General features: G+C 36.2%; 1 protein-coding gene across 4 annotated transcripts in view; it reads right to left on the bottom strand.

Moving 5' to 3' along the window:
* USP34 (ubiquitin specific peptidase 34) overlaps nucleotides 1–22,442 on the bottom strand; it is a 264,454-nt gene that overhangs the window by 149,014 nt on the left and 92,998 nt on the right. For all 4 annotated transcript variants that reach the window (XM_028089697.2, XM_028089696.2, XM_088026523.1 and 1 more), the window contains exons 7-10: nucleotides 20,747–20,939; nucleotides 19,706–19,767; nucleotides 7,187–7,268; nucleotides 7,009–7,101 (exon numbers count right to left, since the gene is read on the bottom strand). In XM_028089697.2, the coding sequence (XP_027945498.1) occupies nucleotides 7,009–7,101; nucleotides 7,187–7,268; nucleotides 19,706–19,767; nucleotides 20,747–20,939 (430 nt within the window). The remainder of the gene's footprint in view (nucleotides 1–7,008; nucleotides 7,102–7,186; nucleotides 7,269–19,705; nucleotides 19,768–20,746; nucleotides 20,940–22,442) is intronic.

Genomic DNA, 22,442 nt, shown 5'->3' with positions numbered 1-22,442 from the left:
GAGCGCGCGCTCATGAACATGTGCAGCAGGAGGGCGATCCCAAGCAGGAGTCATGCCCAGTGCAGAGCCCAACATGGAGCTCAATTTCACAGCCCTGAGATCATGACCCAAGCCAAAATCAAGAGTCAGACGCTGAACCAACTGAGCCACCCAGGCACCCTTATGACCCAGGAGTTCTAACCCAAGTATATACACAGAAGAACTGAAAGCAGGGACTCAAACATATGCTGTACAGCCACGTTCATAGAAGCATTATTCACAATAAATAGCCAAAAGAAGCAACTCAGATGTCCATGCATGTAGAAATGAAAACACTAGGGGTGCCTGGGTGGCTTGGTCAGTTGAGCATCTGACTCTTGGTGTCAGCTCTGGTCATGATCGCATGGGTTGTGGGATCAAGCTGCTTTGAGATTCTCTCCCTCTGCCCCTCCCCACACACTCTCTCTCTTTCTCTTTCTCTCTCTCTCAAATAAATAAATACTCTTAAAAAAAAAAAAAGAAATACATTAAATGTAGTATATACAAACCATGGAATATTTGGCCATAAAAAGAAAACTTTTATATATGTGATAACAGGGATAACCCTCAATAACACTGTGTGTAGTAAGTCAGACAAATATTTTATGATTCTACTTAAGTGAGTGAGGTACCTAAAATAGGCATATTCATATAGACAGAATGTAGAATATAGGAAACCAAGAGCTTAGGGGAGGGAAAAATCGACAATTATTGTTTAATGGGTACAGAATTTTTGTTGGAGATGGTGTCAAAGTCTTGGATACAGACCGTGGTGATGGTTACACTACACTAAATTTATTTATGGCATTGAACTGTACAGTTACTAATGGTTAAAATGGTAAATTTTACGTTAATATTTATATATTTGTATCACAATAAAAAAAATAATGAAGAAAATAAGAGAAAAAAGTAAATATATGTGTTAAAAGGCATCATCCCAAAACTCAAACTACTAATCAGGTCTACTACAAGGTTTTGAGGGGAAGTAAGAGCGGCTTTCGTATCTTACATCCAGTCAAACACTTCAAGTACAAAGAAAACAGACATCTCAAGTATGTAGTACCCCAGAATAAAACATCCATAAATTTCTCTTTAGGGAAAACAAAGGCTACTCAGTGATATCCACAAGAATAAATACTCATTAATTCTGGAATGAAAGAAACAGAAATGAGGAAAAAGGACTGGTGGTGAGTGATATACTTAAATACAAAATTAGCACTAAACAACTGTAGAAATTATGGTTCTACTGTAGAATTTAAAACATAATTTGATAAAGCACAAATAATACAGTGAAAACAGGGAAGTAGAAAATGAGAAAAGATAAATAATGAGAATTCTCTCATCTTCTGTGGAAGAGAATCAATCACTGTAATTTAGAATGAAAAGAAACAAACCCATAAAGAAAATGAGAGTTAATAACAGATACTAGATATCAACAAACTTCTAAAAGACTAAAATGAAGGGAATGCATTTTAAAATGTACAGGTAGAGAAGGGTATAGCTCAGAGTAATTTGTGAGTGAGAAGCAGACGAGGTAAGTTAACCTTCCACTGTAACTAGGGAAGATACTGGACTCATAGACCTAGATCTGATGGACAGCAGGAGATATGGAAATAAAAACACAGGATTTCACTGAATACTCTCAATAACTGTATTTGTTAGCCATGAGTCAGAAAAATACGAACAGCCAACTTATTTATTCTACCCATCCATCAGGGCTCTCCCCTGGGTAAAAAATTATACAAAACCATGCTTTTAAGCACAGATACTAGTATCCCTTTTCACTCTCTTTTAGAAGTTCCACAGGCAGAAAGCCTAGTGACTCTAATGAGAAAAATATGAGTTGTTTTACCATTACTACGTCTGAAAATGTTTCCAAACAGGAGTCGCACTTGAGACAGCTCTAATAAAAAAATATTTCACAACAGCCAAGAATACCCAGACCACTTACCTAGTCATCTTTCCTAAATATAAACGGGTAACAAAGGCATACATGAAGACACCCAACAACATAAAAAAGAACACAGCTCATGTTAAACTCCTAAAAAGGCAGGAAGGAAAGAATTCAAATCTCTAAGATAAAACACAGAAGGATATTACAGTGCCCAGATTCTAACTCAAGTAGAGTCATAACTTCACATGCTAGCAGCAGGTCTCATAAAACAGTAATCTAAATGTGTATACAAGTACACATGCTGAAGCTAATAAGCACTCATATGGGAAGTAAAAAGCTTCTAAAATTAGTCATCACTAATCCTTTTGAGAATCTAATGACAATTATGTGCATAAAGCACATCTGAATCAGATGACATTTAAGTCCTACTAAATCCTAGAGAATCGGACTTTTGTCATTGACACAAAGATCTCTCCCCAAAAACTTAGCTCCATATTAAGATAAAATTATTGTATCAGTAATTTACATGCATTTACACAAGCGTTTAAATCTGGAAAGCATTTAACAATATATTCTAATAGAATGCAAGGATTCTGAAGGTATTTTTTGATGTCCTATGACTAAAACATTTTACAGTGAAAGGGTCTGTAGAGGGAAATATAAAGGTAACCAAATCAAACCAGAATAGGTAACTTTAAATGGTAGAGAGTCATTTAAATGTCAAAATATTTACTTTATATACTAGTCTCTGTATTTATTGAGAAACTAATATACGCACGTAAAAGTTTCAAAGTTTACATAAGCATAGACAATAAAAAGGAAGTCTTCCATCCATCCCAGATCACTTACCCACAAATAAACCTATTAAAATTTCTTCTATATTTTTCCAAATAGTTCCAGGCATTCATAAGCACACACTGCATGTATATACATGTAATATATATACATATATATTATAGATGCATCCTCTTTTATAACTGTCTAAATACACATTGGGAAAATACACCATATACATGGGATTTTCTCTCAATAAAAGATTTATTACCTATGCAGCGTTTAGTAAAACTGTTTCTTACATATTGTTCCACATGAACACAATACAGCACCTTCAGTCCTTCTCATGACTACAAAGGATACTATTATATGAATTTCCCAAAACTTATTAAAATAGTCCTACAGTGACATTCCTTTTCTGCTATATGGTCAATGCTGTAGCGAACATCCTCATGTACATGTATATACAGAATTACAGAAATAGAACTGCTATATTGCTTCCCAAAAGCTATACCACACTGTGGTCAATATAATGCATTACTAAACATAATGGGAATTACCCAAGAAATGAAAATGCCATTACAATATTTGAACTTACATTTAATTACAAAGATAAGTATTTTTCAAATATTTATAAATACTTTTTCTATCAATTTCAGATCCATTTGTCACTTCTGTCTATTTTCTCCTTGGATTCCAATATAAGAGTTACGGTACAAACAATGAAAAAAGCAGCAGCCAATTACTATGAGTGAAGTGTGTGTGCGCGCACGCGCGTGTGTGTGCGCGCGTGTATCTCAGGGAGCAAAGTGACCTCAAAAACTTAACTCCACATGGGAGGAAAAAAGACTAAGGTAAAACTGTATGAAACTAACCAACTCCAGACTTTGAAATTAATTATATTTAGTGCTCAAATTCTTAAAAAACTCAAAATGTAAAAATTCCTGATCATTCTAAATTTGTGGTAGCTTCAGAAGTAAAGTAGTAACAAACTGCAGAAAGTCCCAATTAAATTAACCCTGAAAATATACTTATTTTACATAGTTAATCTTTTATAGATATTTTAAGTTTTTGCAAACTGTATCACAGATTATGCCACAATTTTTAATTATTCCCTTACTAGGTCACTTAAACTTCTTGCTAGGGCAAAATGCTAAAACCTTTAACAGGTCATACTACCAGTTATCAATCTGATGAACCTCAGTTTCAATAAAGAATGCTCCACTATTCCTAGCTATTTATTCTGTAATGATACACTTACCATTATTCTCCTATTCTCCTAGTCTTGCTCTGAACAAAATAAAAATTTTAAATCTACTAAAATGCATAAAATTTTCAGAAAATTATGAAAGAAAATTTCCCTTTGTTCTGGAAGTGCTTCTTTAATTTACTGAAATGACAGTAATGTATAAATATACAGTATTAAATATGGGAAGTAAAAAAAAGTATTGAAAAATTACCACAACCATCTAAGACGTAAGGTCTTGAGACACAATTATTATCAAAAATTTGAAACTGTTCATATAAAAAGTTTATGAATATATGAAGTAATCAACTATAATGGAAGAAAGAGAAATATAATGGACAAAGTATAATGGGAGAAATGACTATTATTATAGCAATAATAAATATAACTGAAATTCCTAAGAATAAGCTTAATATAAAGTAAAACTTATATACAAAGAACTTTAAAAATTTTTTTCTTTTTTTTTAAAGATTTTATTTATTTATTTGAGAGAGAACGAGAGATAGAGAGCATGAGAGGGAAGAGGGTCAGAGGGAGAAGCAGACTCCCTGCTGAGCAGGGAGCCCGATGTGGGACTCGATCCCGGGACTCCAGGATCATGACCTGAGCCGAAGGCAGTCGCTTAACCAACTGAGCCACCCAGGTGCCCCAAGAACTTTAAAATTTTGAATGACACAAAAGAAAATAAACAGTGTTAAGCTTTGGACAGGAAGACAACTTGGATTCTCTTCAAATTCACATTACAATTAAAACTACAATATTTTTAAAGAATAAGTCAATGCTAATATTTACATGAAAAAACAGAAAAAATCTTTTTTTTTTTAAGATTTTATTTATTTGTCAGAGAGAGAGAGAGCACAAGCAGAACTGCAAAGCAGAGCAGGCAGAGGGAGAAGCAGGCTCCCTGCTGAGCAAGGAGCCCAACACAGAACTCGATCCCAGGACTCTAGGATCACGACCTGAGCTGAAGGCAGATGCTTAACCAACTGAGCCACTCAGGCATTCCCAGAAAAATTATTTAAAAATATATAAAAAAGAACCAGCCCTGCCAGATATGAACAAATACTCAAAAAAAAAAAAAGTATAGATATTAGTATAAACCCATGATCAGCAAATGTTTTCTTAAAGGACCAGACAGTAAATGTTTCAGGATTTAAAGTGGTAAGTATTACATATACTATATAAATATACAAGCACTATACTCTGCCACTGCAGTATGAAAGTAGCCACAGGCAGTATGTCAAAGAAAGTACAAGGCTATGTTGCAAAAAAATATTTACAAAATGAAGTGGCCGGCCCAAAAGCCTTGTTTACCAAGCCAAAAGTTTACCAATCCCTGGTATACAGATCATGACTGGATATACTGATAGGTCAGTCTACAGACTCCAGAAACTGACCTAGTCAAAATGAAACTGGTACCTCAATTCAATAAGGAAAAGAAGAATTACTGAACAAGTGGAATGGGGACAACTACATAACAAAAAAATGGGGTAAAAAGTTAAGATAAATGACATCCTGAACCAAGAAAAACTCCAAATGGATCAAAGACTAAAATATAGGGTCACCAGGGTGGCCCAGTGAGTTAAGCATCTGCCTTCGGCTCAGGTCATGAATGATCCCAGAGTCCTGGGATCAAACCCCATGTCGGGCTCTCTGCTCAGAGAGGAGGCTGCTTCTCCCTCACCCTCTGCCTTTCTGCACCACCCCCACCCCTGCTCATGCTTTCTCTCTCTCTCTAGCTCTCTCTCAAATAAAATCTTAAAAAAAAAAAAAAAGACTAAAATATAAAACTGAAACAAGAAGGAACTAAAGGAGAACTTTCTTAGAACTCTGGAGTGGAAAAGGCATTTCACACCATAAGACAAAATCCACAGGACATAAAAAAAAATCCAACCACAAGTCTGAAACCACAAACTTGAAACTGAACACCAAAAACCACCTTAAGCAAAAGACATCAAAGTAGAAAATAGTTATAACTCTTAACACAGACACAAGTCCAATTTCACTGATATATAAAGGTCTCCTAAAAAAGAACAAGTAAAATCACTGATAAATGACAAAGAATATCAACAGACACTCCCAGTAAAGGAAAAAAAAATGGCTCTTAAACATAAGATTTGCAATTTGATTCACATAAACAAAATGAAAATTTCAAATACACATTTCACCCATCAGTGTAGCAAATATCAAGAAGTGTAAGGACACAACATAGGAAGATGAGGAAAAACAGGCATTATCACACCATTATGTACCACAAGTAAACCGAACAGATGCTTTAATCAAACAATTCTCCTTAAAAGATAAATCTTTTGCACATAGATGAAATGAACATGTTAAAACTTATTTTAGCATTGTTTATAACAGAAAAGATTGGGAAAAAAATAATGCCTATGAATGGGAATTGGTTAAATAAATTATCATACATGCATGTACTGAAACACTATGCCCGCTTTAAAACACTGGTGTTTTATATATTGATATGCAATAATCCTGATGATAAATAAAGTGAAAAAAAGCCAAGTCCACTTAGTATGCAACATTTGTAATAAAGATGACAAAAAAAAGGAAGACAAGAAAATAAGCTTTCAAGTTAGCTATTTATGTAGAAAATCTATGATGCACCTTAGAAGAATGGTATTCCTGGGAAACAGGGACAGGGGGCAGAATACATAACATATATTTCATATTTATTTTTTGGATTTTGAACCATGTAGACATATGCTTATTCAAAAAACTAGAGAAAACAGTATAGGAGGAAAGAAGAATACCAATACAACATTCAGGATAGAAAGGTTTACTATATCAACAAAAAAATAATAGGTAAATGTCTCTTAATAAACCAAGATGGTTTCATGTAGAACGTCCAGTTGACTGACTCTCATTTCCTTCAATTCTACCCGTAATATAATAAGACATAGATTGTCAAGCCAGACTCCACAGATTCCATGCCAACTTTCTCTATGTCTCAGTTTCTTTAGCTATAAATTTAGGATAAGAGAACTTACCTGATAAGGGAATAAAACACTTAGAACAAATAATAAGGAAGCACTTAATAAATGTGTGCTTTTAATATTACCTGTGCTGCAGCCCAAATGCAATCAATATGCTGAGTACTCAGTCTCCCTTCCGCTGCCAAGAAGTTCAAAATCACTTGGCACTGTTTGATAATCTGGAAAAGAAAAACTTATTATAGCTAATTTTCTAAAGTATTCTTCTCTTAATAGAGCACAGAAGTCATGTAATTGTCCACAAACCTCAATATGTAAATTTGGTCCAAATATATGCTCTACCACATTGTTGCTTATAAGCCAGTCTGCAAGTTCTTTTGCAATGGACCTAAAGTCAAAAATAAAAACAGTTAACACATCAAAAAAAGATTAGTAACATTTTTCCCCAAGCCAAAAAGGCAGATTCAGTTGAAAACCTAAATGTTTTTTAAAGGTGAGTTTATTTAATTATTAAGTAGGCTCCATGCCCAATGTGGAGCTTGAACTCATGACCCTGAGATCAAGAGTCACATGCTACATGCTCCACCATCTGAGCCAGCCAGGTGCCCCACAAAACTTAAATTTGACCACAAACAAATTATAAAGAAGTGATTATAAACAATTAACTGGTTAGAATACCACAGAGGATAATTAAAAGAGTGGTGCCTGAGTAGCCTACGCAGTGGGTTGGTTGTCTTGACTCTGGGCTTTGGTTGGGGTCATGATCTCAGGGTCGTGGGACTGAGCCCTGGGTTGGGCTCCACACTCCACAGGGAGTCTGCTTGAGATTCTGTCTCCCTCTCCCGCTCGTGCTCTCTCTCTCTCTAAAATAAATAAATCTTAATTAAAAAACTAAAAGAAATGGTAATACTGCCTGAATTTATAAACAAGCAAAGACGAATATGGAAAGATAAGGAGTACACAGGTGAAAATACCAAGTGTAACAATAAGCAACATATTTTCTCATTCTAAGACTTTGCCTTTCCACTTTTTAATTTCCACAGTAGACATTTCAGCATTCAGGGAAGGTTTCCCAATATGCCCTCTACAATAAGATAACATCAGAAAAATAGGTTACCAAAAGGGGTTAAAAAAAAAAAAAAAGAATTCTCAAAGCCAAACTGAAAGTCCCCTGCCTGGTATTAATAAAGTGATTAAGGTGATTAAGTTATCCCTAAATATATCAACTGATTGTGCAGAACAACTCAGTTACATTGACCAACATCTCATTCTTCATTTCAAAAAGTAAACATCTTACAACACTTGTAGATTACCCTTCATTTTTTAAGAAGAGCTACCAATTCTCTTTTAGAATTAATAACTCACTGGCATAGAAGTTAACCTATTTTATTAGTTTTACCAATAAGGTAGTGTGAGTTTATCAGTTGTCATTTACACCTTTGAGACATACATGACATAATATACTGAACACACTTAAAGTACACAGTTTGAGGAATTTAAGCTTTAGTATACATCTATGAATTCATCACTACCATCAAGGTAACAAACATATACGTTAACCCAAAAAGTATTTTTAAGCCCCTGTCATCCATCCCTTTTCCAGTCCCCACAACCATACTCCTCAGTGATCTGCTTTGTTATTGTAGTTTCATTTTCTAGAATTTCATGTGTAAAAAAAGATAAACTATGTAATTTTTTTTTTAATCTGGCTTCTTTCACTCAGCATAATTTCTCTATTTTGCTTCATTTACAAATATCCCATTGTTTTAAGTTCTGATAATTATGAATAAAGCTGCTATAAACATCTGTGTGCAGGCTTTTGTGTAGATGTAAGTTTTCAACTTCTCTGGGTAAATATCAGGGAGCACAACTGCGAGGCCTATGATAAGAGTATGTTGAGTTTTATAAGAAACTGCCAAACTGCCTTCCAAAGTGGAATGCACTCCCATCAGCAATAGATGAGAATTCTTGTTGCTCCACATCCTTGTCAGCAATTGGTGTTATCAGTATTCTGAATGTTGACTATTCTAATAGACGTGCAGTGGAATTCCATGATGTTTTAATTTGCATTTCCCTGACAAAAGAGGATATAGGGCATCTTTTCACACACTTGTCATCTGGGTATCTTCTATTGGCAAGACGGCTGAGAAAATCTTTGGCATACTATTTTTAATCAGATTGTTCATGTACTTAGTTAAATTTCATGATTCTCTGTAAATTCTGGATAACAGTCCTTCATTAGACGTATCTTTTGCAAATATTTTTCCCCCTGCCTATGGCTGGCTATCTTCTCATTCTCTTGACATTATCTTTCACAGAGCACAAGTTTTTAAATTTTAATGAACTCCAGCTTATCAATTCTTTCTTTCATGGATCATGGTGTTGTATCCAAAAGGTCAGTGCCATACACAAGGTCATCTAGGTTTTTTTCCTATCTGCTAGGAGTGATATAGTTTTGCATTTTATGTTTATGTGTATATTTTGAATTAGTTTTTATGAAGTGTATGAGGTCTGTGTCTAGATTCCTTCTTTTGCATGTGGTTGTCCAATTGCTTCAATGCTGAAAAGACTATCTTTACTTCATGGTATTGCCTTTTCTTTTCTGACAAGGATCAACTAACTGTACTTATATGGTCTATTTCTGAGCTCTCTATTCTGTTCCATTGATCTGTGTCACCAATACCACATTGTCTTGATTACTGCAATGTTACAGTACATCTTAAAGATGGGCAGCATCAGTCCTCCAACTTTATTCTTTTTCTTTCAATATTGTTTTGGCTATTATGTGTCTTCTGTCTGTTCAAATAAACATTAGAGTTATTTTGTTGATATCCAGAAAATAACCTGCCAGGATTTTCACTGAGATTTCAATGAATTTATAGATCAAAGTTGGGAAGAACTGTTATCTTTACATTTTCACATGTTCTATCCATAAAAATGGAATATCTCTCCATTTACTTAGTTTTTTGGTATCTTTCATCAGAGTTTTACAATTTTCCTCATAGAAATTTAACAAAATATGAAGATCTATACCCAAGTATTTCACTTTTATACTGCTGACATAAATGGTATTGTATTTTAAATTTCAAATTTCAGGGGTACCTAGGGGGCTCAGTCAGTTAAGCATCTGACTTCAGTTCACGTCATGATCTCAGCGTCCTGGGATCAAGCCCCGCACTGGGCTCCCCACTCAGTGGGGAGTCTGCTTGTCCCTCTGCCCCACCCTGCTCATGCTATTATTTTTTAAAAATAAATTTCAAATTTCATGTGTTCAATACTGATATATAGAAAAGAAAATGAGTTTTCATCAACTTTGTATCCTGTAACCTTGCTGTCTTCACTAGGTTCCATGAGTCTGTCAATTCTTTCAGATTTTCTATATAGATGATCATGTCATCTCCAATCAAAGACCAATTTCTTTCTTCCCAATCGGTGTAACTTTTATCTCCCTTCCTTGCCTTACTGCATTAGGTAGGATTCCAGTACAATATTGAAAGACATGGTATGAGAGGGAACACACTTTCCTTGCTCCTGATCAGAAAACCTGAGGTTCTATTAATATGATGTTACCTGTATGTTCTTTATCAAGTTGAGGAAGTTCCCCTCTATTCCTAATTTACTGAGAGTTTTTATCTTAAGTGTTCGAGTTTGCCAAATGCTTTTTCTTTATCTATTCATATGATTATGTGATTTTTCTTCCTTAACCTGTTGATGTGATGAATTACATGAAATGAACCAGACTTGCATACCTGAGATAAAACTCACTTGGTTGTGGCATATAGTTCTTTTTATACATTGTTGGATTTGATTCGCTTCTATTTTATGAAGATTTTTGCATCTATGTTCATGAGACATACTAGTCTATAGTTTTCTTACATGTCTTTGTCTGGTTTTGGTATTAGGGTAACTTCTTCCTTAAATTCCTTCTTTAAATATTAGGTAGAATTCACCAGTGAACACATATGGGCCTGGTGCTTTCTGTTTTGCAAAGTCAGTAATTCTTTTTAAAGGTGGGGGGGGCAGAAGAGAGAGGATCTTAAGCAGGCATGGAGATCAATAATACAGTCGGACATTTAGCCAACTGAGCCACCCAGGAACCCCAGCAAAGACAATAATTCTTAATTCAACTTCTTTAATAGTTACAGGCTTCTTCAGATTGCCTATTTCTTTAAAAACATTTTTAAGTGGCTATTTAATGAAAAAAGTAGTGATAAGTATATTCTGAGTGAAAGAAAACAGCCTTCAAAATACGACGTGCCATGAGAGCTCCCGTATCTTCCCATCTACATGAATTATACATAGAAAAACTGAAAAGATGAAATAATTTATCTTGTTTATACATATAAGAATTAAAAAACCATTTAAGGGATGCCTGGGTGGCTTAGTAGGTTAAGCATCTGCCTTCAGCTCAGGTCATGATCCCTGGGATCATGTCCTGCATCAGGCTCCTTGCTCAACGGGGAGCTTGTTTCTCCCTCTGCCTGCGGCTCCCCCTGCTTGGGCTCTCGCTCTCCCCACTCCCCTGGCAAATAAATAAATAAATATCTAAAAAAAAAAAAAAAAGCCATTTAAGTCTAAAGAGAATAAAAAGCTATGAATTAGATATATAGTCCTCAAAAGGTAAAAGATCAAAATAAAACTACTGCTGTCCCCCCACATGCATGTTATCTCTAAAATAAATAAATAAAGGGCTCCCTGGGTGGCTCAGTTGGTTAAGCTTCTGCCTTTGACTCAGGTCATGATCTCAGGGTCCTGGAATCAAGTCCCACATCGCGCTCCTTGCTCAATGGGGAGCCTGCTTCTCCCACTGCCTGCCACTCCCCCTGCTTGTGCTCGCGCGCTCGCTCGCTCTCTGATGAATAAATAAAACCTTTAAAAAAAATTGTTTGAAAAAATAAGTAAAACAAAATCTATAAAAAAAAATGGGGCACCCAGGTGGCTCACACACTTAAGCATCCGACTCTTGATTTTGGCTCAGGTCATGATCTCAGGGTCATGGGATCAAGCCCTGTGTCAGGCTCTGTGCCCAGCACAGAGTCTGCTTGTCCCTCTCCCTCTACTCTTCCCCTTGCTCGCTCACTCTATCTCAAAAATAAATAAAATCTTCAAAAAATAAACAAAACTACAAATGATATATTTTACCTATTCCTGGATAGCCCTACAAAAGCTATGAACCATGAGATAATTCTCTGACCTGTGTAACTTACAGAAAAACAATTCAACAACTAATTATAAAAAATAAACCTCATTCCTTCAGTACCTTCAAGGATATTATAAGGAGACCCACGGACTTTTCTAATCATACAGAACTGTAACTATAACTTAGCCAAGTATAGAACTGAACATCATCATCAATCACAACTATTGAGGGCTCTGGAAACATACATGTAAGTGGACTCCCAGAAGGAGTGGGCAGAGAAAAACAAACAAACAAACAAAACACCCTACAGAAATTATGGCCAAAATGTCCCACTCTGGGGTGCCTGGGTGGCTCAGTTGGTTATGCAACACCTTCGGCTTAGGTCATGATCCTGGAGTCCCGGGATCGAGTCCCGCATCGGGCTCCCTGCTCAGCAGGGAGTCCACTTCTCCCTCTGACCCTCCCCCCTCTGACCCTCCCCCCTCTCATGCTCTATCTCATTCTCTCTCTCAAATAAATAAATAAATAAAATATTAAAAAGTCCCACTCTGATTAAAAAATTCTACTACACATCCAAAAATCACAACAAACTCCAACTAAGATATATATACAAGGAGATACACACCTAGACTCATCATTAAGTTGTTAAAAGCCAAAGATGAAGAGCAAAATCTTGAGATCAGAAAGAGATAATAAAATGTGTGTACAAGGGAGCAACAGTAAGTTTAACAGCTGGCTTCTCATCAGAAACAAAGGAGTAGAGCTATACTAGAACAATATTTCCACATTTTACTAAAATTCCATTATTAATCTGAAGTAAAGACTAAGCAACTAAGATGCATTCTGTAATGTAGTGACTAAGAAAATTTTTCAGTTATTAAAAAAAAGTCAATGGAATTAAAATGGTATACTAGGATAAAAGCAGTAAAGGAGAAACAAAAACAAAAAAGGTGGCATATAGAAAACCAATAGCAAAACGGAAGACATAAATCCAAATACAGAATGCCATTAAGAGTAAATGGATTAAATACTCCAATCAAAACGCAGAGATGGGGGCGCCTGGGTGGCTCAGTTGGTTAAGCAACTGCCTTCGGCTCAGGTCATGACCCTGGGGTCCTGGGATTGAGCCCTGCATCAGGCTCCCTGCTCCTTGGGGAGTCTGCTTTCCCTCTCCCTGCCGTTCCCCCTGCTTGTTCTCTCTCTCTGTCAAATAAATAAATAAAATTAAAAAAAAAAAACCGCAGAGATGAAACAGATGAATGGATAAAGAAGATGTGTTATATATATATATATATATATATATATATATATATACACACACACACATATATATATACATATATATATATATATATATATATATATATGATGGAATATTATGCAGCCATCAAAAAAGAAATCTTGCCATTTGCAAAGATGTGGATGGAACTAGAGGGTATTATGCCAAGTGAAGTAAGTTGATCAGAGAAAGACAAGCATCATACGATCTCACTGATGAGGAATTTGTAATCTCAAGAAACAAACTGACGGTTGCTGGAGTGGTGGGGGTGGGAAAGATGGGGTGGCTGGGTGATGGACATTGGGGAGGGTATGTGCTATGGTGAGCGCTGTGAACTGTGTAAGACGGATGAATCACAGACCTGTACCTCTGAAACAAATAATACATTGTATATTTAAGAAAAAAAAAAAAAAGATAGTAGAAAGGGAAAAATGAAGGGGGGGAATCGGAGGGGGAGACAAACCAGGAGAGACTATGGACTCTGAGAAACAAATTGAGGGTTTTAGAGGGGAGGGAGGTGGGGGGATGGGTTAGCCCAGTGATGGTTATTAAGGAGGGCACATATTGCATGGAGCACTGGGTGTTATACGCAAACAATGAATCATGGAACACTACATCAAAAACTAATGATGTAATGTATGGTGACTAACATAATAAAATGAAATTAAAAAAAAAAAAAAAAACGCAGAGGTGAGTGCCCCTGGCTGGTTCAGATAGTAAAGAACACAACTCTTGATCTCAGGGTTCTGAGTTCAAGCCCCACATTGGGCATGGAGCCTACTTTAAAAAAAAAAAAAAAGGCAGGGGCGCCTGGGTGGCTCAGTTGATTAAGCAACTGTCTTCGGCTCAGGTCATGATTCTGGAGTCCCGGGATCGAGTCCCGCGTTGGGCTCCCTGCTCAGCAGGGAGTCTGCTTCTCCCTCTGACCCTCTCCCCTCTCATGCTCTCTCTCTCTCTCATTCTCTCTCTCAAATAAATAAATAAAAATCTTAAAAAAAAAAAAGAAACCCTTAATAAATAAATAAATAAATAATAAAATAAAAAGGAAGAGATTATAGGATTTGGTTTTTAAATCCAACTATATGCTGCCTCTAAAAGACAGACTTAAGGGCACCTGGGTGGCTCAGTGGTTAAGCATCTGCCTTCGGCTTAGGTCATGATCCCAGGGTCCTGGGATTGAGCCCCGCATCGGGCTCCCTGCTCAGTGGGAAGCCTGCTTCTCCTTCTCCCACTCCCCCTGCTTGTGTTCCCTCTCTTGCTGTGTCTCTGTCAAATAAATAAATAAAATCTTTAAAAAAAAAAAAAAGACTTGGGCGCCTGGGTGGCTCAGTTGGTTAAGCGACTGCCTTCGGCTCTGGTCATGATCCTGGAGTCCCTGGATCGAGTCCCGCATCGGGCTCCCCGCTCAGCGGGGAGTCTGCTTCTCCCTCTGACCCTCCCCCCTCTCATGTGCTCTCTCTCTCTCATTCTCTCTGTCTCAAATAAATAAATAAAATCTTAAAAAAAAAAGACTTAAAAGAATACAAATAAAGACTTTAGATCTAAAAACACAAACAGGTTGAAGATAAGAGAACGAGGAAAAACAATAAGAATGGAAAAAGATATACCATGAAAACAATAAAGTTGCAATGGCTCTATTAACATCAGAAAAAATAAACTTTAAGCCAAAAAATGTTTCAAAGAGACAAAGTGGGACATTTTATACTGATAAAAGGATGAAATTATCATGAACATAACAACTATAAATATATATGGACCTAAAAAAAAAAAAGTCCCAAAATACATGAAACAAAAAGCAATAGAACTTGAAGGGAGAAAAAGACAAACAATACAGCCAATTCTTGCTACTCTCTGTGCCAGTTATACTATATAAAGCCAGGGCACTAAATCAGCTAATACTGAACCCTTGAATCCTTTTTCAAATTATTCTCACCTGCTGTGTAAAAAGAACGTATCATTACCATCAACTGCATCCTAAAGTGGGTTCTCTTTAGAAGCATGACTCAGTACAAGAATGTGACTTGCCATTTGCCTTTGATTGGAAGACTGCAGGTTGGATTAAACGCAAATCTTACATGGATCTAGGTACATGATTTTTCTACAATCCATACGTGAAACTAATTTAAAGACATATATTTCAGAGAACTAAAATTTATCTTGAAGCTCCCATTTCAGTAAGGGTGACGCAAAGGGATGTTTTTACCTCTTACATAAAAATGCCATCAGAGACATGACATATAACATTTTATTAGCTTCACGTGTACAACAATGATCAATATCTGTATATATTATGAAATGATCACCACACTAACTCTAGTTAACATCCATTACCGTGCAGTTGCAAAAATTTTTTTTCCTTGTGATGAGAACCTTTAGGATCTAATCTCTTAGAAACTTCCAAATATGCAGTACAGTACTACCAACTATAGCTGACGTGCTATACATTACAACCCCGACTTATTTTTTAACTGCAAGTTTACACCTTTTGAGCCCTTTCACCCATTTCACTCACTCCCCACCCCCACCTCTGACAATCACTAGAAGCTTGGATTTGTTATTGTTTTTCAAACCCACGTATGAGTTCCTACGATATTTGTCTTTCTCTGGGTGACTTATCTCACTTACTGTAATGTCCTCAAGGTCAATCCATGTTGTCATGAATGCAAGATTTCATTCTTTTTTATGTTTGAATAGTATTCCATTATACACACACACACATATACATACACACAACTGAAGGGAAATAAAGACAATACAGTTTTGTTGCTCATGACAGTTCTATAAAGTTGCTGTACTAAATTAGCTAATACTAAACACTTTCTTCTTAAGTCCTAAAAAACAACTTATCTTCCTTTTTCTCTATCTTACAAAATGAGATTCACAAGTGTTTAGGTGACGTGGCTGAGGCTGTCCTACTAACCTAGAGTTGGGATTCACTTTCTACTCAAATGACCTCAGAACGGAAGCTTCTTGCACTACAATGCACTGCCTGCTACCATTTCCATCCTCTGGTCACCTCTGTACCAGCACTAAAACAAGAAGGCAGAGCATCACCTTGTTTGACTTCAATTGGGAATGCGCATGTTGAGAGACAAATTTTTTACTGCTCTGTGCATGTCCACAAATGACCATGAAAACAGCATAAGTATTGATTTGGGGATTAGAAATAAATTGCAGCAAACAGGCAAATTCACAAATATGGAATCCACAAAATGAGGAGGATTAAATGGAATTGGAGACTTCAATAACCTACCCTTAATAACAGAACTAGGCAATAAATCAACAAGAATACAGAAGGCAAACAATCCTACAAACTCATCAGACCTAATAGACATCTATATAAAACACTCCATACAAGAATAGCAAAAAAAAAAAAAAAAAAAAAAAAAAAAGGCACAAGAGTCCACTGAGGCATGTTATTTGCATGTACGTATTACACATCCCTAGAAAAAGAACCCCAGGGTTTTCCCTCCTGAGTGTTTTCATTTTGCTTCTTCATGATCCATGATGCCAGCTGAGGTTGTCAGCACAATGAAACCAAACTGGCAGGACAGGAACAGATTATTCTGCCATTTTTCTAGATCTCTGACTTGTATATCAAATCTGGAGCTGATCACTCCACACTTGTTTAACCTGCCTGTGAGATTCAAAACAATTTTCCCAACTCTGTGCTTATCAATGATTTCAAAATTTACCAATGTAAACCTGCTTCATCATCACAGAACCAGAAGATGACTTTGGAGCATGGCCTAATTAGAACCTGGCATCTGCCTCTCTTTTCAGCATTGTTAATATTCCTGAGAGCAACTGCCAGAACATTCATGTGCATCATTAGGGCAGCACAGAAAGGTGGGAGGAAAACTAAAATAGTCTTCTTAAGCACCCATGAACATTCTGTAGTAGAGATCTTATGCTAGTCCATAAAAAAGACAATTCAATTAAAAACTGGGCAAAAATATGCATTAACAATTCACCAAAAAAACCCCCCACAAAATAGAAAGGCACATAACCATATAAAAAGATGTTCAACATCATTAATTAGGGAAATGCAAATTAAAGCCATAATGAAATACTACTTTATACCCACTAGCATAGCTATAATCAAAAACACAGATAATAACAAGTGCTGCTGAGAATGGGGAGAAACTGGATCCCTCATATATTACTAGTAGGAATGTAAAATGATGCAGCTATGCTGGAAAACATTTTGACAATATTTTTTAAAAAGTGAGACATAAAATGAGCATACAAACCAGCCATTATACTATTTATTAAGAGAAATGAAAACATATTTCCATAAAAAGGTACACAAATGTTTAAAGGACCATTATTCAGGGGACAGACACCTGGGTGCTCGTCAGTTAAGTGTCCAACTCTTGATTTAGGCTCAGGTCATGATCTCAGGGTCAAAAGATCGAGCCTCACCTCAGGCTCGATCCTCCATGAGGAATCTGCTTGAGATTCTCTCCCTCTGCCCCTCCCCCATCACATGGGCACACAGCTCTAAAAATAAATAAACCCCTAAAATAATAAAGGAGCATTATTCACACTAACCAAAGACTGGAAATAATCACAATAGCCAACAACTGGTAAATGGAAAAACAAAATGTTGTATCTACATAATGTAACAGAATTCTGCAATAAGAAGGAATGAAGTACTAATTCACCCCACAACATAAATGAGCCTCAAGAAAAACAGTACAGTGGGGTGCCTGGGTGGCTCAGTTGTTAAGCGTCTGCCTTTGGCTCAGGTCATGATCCCAGGGTCCTGGGATCGAGCCTCGCATCGAGCTCCCTGCTCCACAGAAAGCCTGCTTCTCCCTCTCCCACTCCCACTCCCCCTGCTTGTGTTCCCTCTCTCGCTGTGTCTCTCTCTGTCAAATAAATAAAATCTTTAAAAAAGAAAAACAGTATAGTGAAATAACTGAAAGAAACTAAATGAAAAAGATGACTATCATAATTCCATCCATATGAAATGTCCAAAATGGGTAAGTCTATAGAGAGAAAGCATATCAGTGGGACTCAGACTAGGAACTGACTACAAATTGGCAAAGGGGATCTTTCTGAAGCAATGGAAATGTTCTAAAACTAGACTGTGATGATTTTCGCATAACCTTATCAATTTCCTAAAATTCACTATAAAAACAGATGAATTTTATGATAGGTACAGTACCTATACCTTAATAAAACTGCTAAAAAGGAGAGACAATTTATATGCTGCAATATTTATCACATTTTTTGTTTGTTCGAATTTTCTCACATTGTAAGAACGCTCTTCTTTCCCAATTTGAACTACCTCTACCCACTATTCCTCAAAATTCTGACTCTCCTCCCTCTTTATCATGTCTTTAGAATATATATTCCTTATACTTTGTTTTTAAAGATTTTATTTATTTTTGAGAGAGAGAGCGTGCAGGAGCGGGAGGAGGGGCGGAGATTACTGCATTAGTAAATTTAACATTCTCTTAGGCAGTCTTATGGAGGAGGCAGCACTAAAAGGATTAAAAGGGAAATCCAGAGCTGTAGTTTTACATACTGGATATAGTCTATGTAATGTCCTGACAGTGGGAAATAGGACTCCTAGTATGACCCAGAATTTATAAAGCTATGACCAATTCTAGGCAACATATTTTAAGGAGATCATGAACAAAGAATGTTGCCAAAGATGAAAGAATGGTCTGGTAATAAATCTAAACACCATAACATACATTGGAAGAATAAGAAGTCATTAGCCTGGAGAAGAAAAAGAGTAAAGAGACACCATCTTTGGCTTTCAAATTCATGAAGGGTTGGGTTCAACTGAGATTAACTCCACAGGGCAGAACCAAAATCGATGCATAAAAGTTAAAGAAAAAGTATGACTCATTCATATAATTATGAATTTTCTAACACCTTAAAACTATACAACTCTGTTCAAGCAGAAGATATTACTACCCAAATTAGATTTAAAAATGGATTTCTATATGGACAAACACCTAAATGGAATACTGGAATAATTAAATATTTCTAAGATACTGAAAAGTCCTAAGCTATAACAACTACTTCTTTCTAAACATGAACATCATTAACTTGTTTTTTCCCCATAAAATGTGTTAAATGAGGTCTTCACATTATCGGCATCAAGAGTGCTTTCTGAAAACGATCAATACCATACTCTTCACTATTAAATTTTCCCTTATAAATAGTACATGCATGTTGTGACACTAATACTGTGTTGGTATACCTTCTAAAAAAACAAATGTTTCAACATACTGTTCTAAAAGCTTATTCAAGACTATACAAATGAAGCCACAAGGCAAAGAATTTCTAGTAAACACTTCAAACCTAATAGTCACAATTATTATTTACCATATAAGCTGCTGCACAATAAACTGGTACACATGTATAAATTAATGTTCCTACTTACGTTTCTGTGTCTGATACCAAGGATTCATTATTGCATACATCATTGAAGGTGTGAAGTTGATTCTATAATTAGAGAAAAGAAATTAAAGGTTTTTTTTTACAAATTTTTTTGGTATGTTACCAACTGTCAAGAAACATGGTTTGATATATATAAAATCAATAACCAGATCAAAATTATAAAATATAAGACAAGAATTTCACACACACTTAACAATTAGTCTGGTTATTTCACCATATTAAAATAAATAATTTCACACTATCAGTAATACTCATGCTTTATTCCACTAAATACATGAGAAAAAAAACAAAACAAAGCTAAATAAGGGAAAAATACAAAAATCTAATGCAAATGTATGTCACCACAGACATAAAATTTAAGGAAAGGATTCTTCAATAAATTCATTTAAGATCTACTTTAGAAAAATGTCAACAAGTATTTTCTATATTTACAAAGTCCAATACCTGTGTAAAATCTAGTTACTCCAAGAATAACACTACAAAGGAGTAAAGTTCATGGAGACCTTGGTACCAGAAAAAGCATATCCATTCTAAAGGATTCAGCTAACTACTTAGCTCTAGCAAATTACTATTATGCAAGAATACAGACTCATGGATACCAGGTCTTCCTCCCCATCTCATCCCCAAGACAGTAATACAATTTCTATTTAAAAAAGTATTTGCAGGGTTTCTGGGTGGCTCAGTCGGTTAAGCATTGCCTTCAGCTCAGTTCATAATCCCAGGGTCCTGGGATTAAGCCCCCCATTGGCTCCCTGCTCAGTGAGGAGCCTGCTTCTCCCTCTGCCCCTCCCCCGACTTGTGCTCTTTCTCTCTCTCAAAATAAATGAATTTTTAAAAATCTTAAAAAAATAAATAAGGAAAATACTGAAATTATTTATCAGGACCATACAAAGTAACACATGTAAAATACTTAGCACAATGCCTCACATAAGTGCTCCATAAATAGCAGGTATTATGATGATGATGATGATGACAGTGTAGAAGGCAAATAAAAAATGACTCAAAATAAATAAATACAGCTTACCGTTATCTGACTTAGTCCAGCCAACCTCATAGTCAAAGTCGGTGACATGAAGTACTTAAATGCAAGATCTAGGCTTTCTTTATCAAAGCATAATGTTGTATCCAATGGTTCTTTCACTGTGCTCCACATTAAGTCAGCCATGTTTCGAGCCGCACTCTGTCTTAACTCCTGATCAGAGAGCTTGCATAAATACCTTAAACAATTCAGAAATAAAACATACATAAAAACTTGCAAAATATTCCTAAAGACCCTTCAATAATTCAATAATATTCGTTTGCTCCACACTTCCAAAATGTTTAGTAAAGTAGAACCTGACATCCTAGGATTAACATTCCCCATTTAAGTTATTTCTAAGTGATGCTTCAAAGATTGTGACCTGAGGCACTGTGTCCTTTGCTGAGTCGAACCTGAATCAGAAACTGCCAAGAGCGAAGTCATTTAACGTTGGATTCTGCACCTCCAGTGAGGTTTTTTATTCTCCTACCTGTCATGTACACAGCTCCTGCTGCTTTCATACGTAAAGTACATCTACTCCCCACACAGCCAAAACTCTTTAAAATGTGTACATCTTAAAAATTATTCTTATTTGGCTTCCAGACATCACAAACCCCTGGTTTTCCTCAGGTCCTGCCTATTCTATTTGATTAGTTCCTCCTCCTCTATCCAACCTTTCAACATTAGTAATCCTCAAGGTTTGTAAAGGATTCATGTAAAAGTTCATGGAGACCTTGGTAAACCAGAAAAAGCATATCCATTCTAAAGGATTCAGCTAACTACTTAGCTCTAGGCAAATTACTATTATGCAAGAATATAGATTCGGATACCAGGTCTTCCTCCCCATCTCATCCCCAAGACAGTAATACATATTTCTCTTTAAAAAATTATTTGCAGGGTTTCTGGGTGGCTCAGTCAGTTAAGCACTGCCTTCGGCTCAAGCCAGGCCATTTAAATCCCAGAATCACCAGTCTTGTCCCTTTTATTTTCACTTATATCAATTCAATTTTCAAAATCATTATAAACAATCCTTTTATCAGTAACCATCATACCATCATTCCTTTCCAAACTACTCCTATCACTTTACATAGGTCTTTGCAATACAACTTTGCCATTCTTCCCATCAAGAGGTATCATCTATTTCTCTACTCCCCTGAATCTGAGCTTTGCCATGAAAGTTGCTTTGACCAATGGAACAATAAAAGATGTGACATAAACAGAAACTTAAGAAGCTTTTGAGCTTGCCCTTTCTTGATGGGAACTCTTCCATCACCAAGAAAAGGAACCCCAGATTAGGCTGCTAGATGAAGGAGACATGGCTGATGCCCCAACTAACACAGCCAACTACAAGATGAATAGGAACTCCACTCCACTTCCAGTAACAATCAGCCTGTCAACCAGAGGATATATGAGTGAGGTGATATCCTTAGAGCAGGCAGGTCCAGCCAAGTCAGCCCAGAACAAAAGAACTAGTCAGCCCAAGAACTGTGAGAAACAATAAATGGCTATTATTTTAAGTCACTAAGATTTAAGGGTGTTTTTCTTACACAGCAAAAGCAAACTGATACAAAGGTTCCATCCTCAACACACTTCCTTTTGCTTTCTAGATTCTCTCCCCAGATAACTTCTCATTCACTTCAATGAGGTGTTTAATAATTGCTGTTCTTATTCTGATAACTCAATTAATGATACTGTTCTTAAT

Source organism: Eumetopias jubatus, unplaced genomic scaffold (genome assembly GCF_037043125.1).
Source record: "Eumetopias jubatus isolate StellerSeaLion01/CBP00866 unplaced genomic scaffold, mEumJub1_p1.0 scaffold_9, whole genome shotgun sequence".
NCBI classification, from domain to species: Eukaryota; Metazoa; Chordata; class Mammalia; order Carnivora; family Otariidae; genus Eumetopias; species Eumetopias jubatus.
This window is presented reverse-complemented; position numbering and strand designations above follow the sequence as displayed.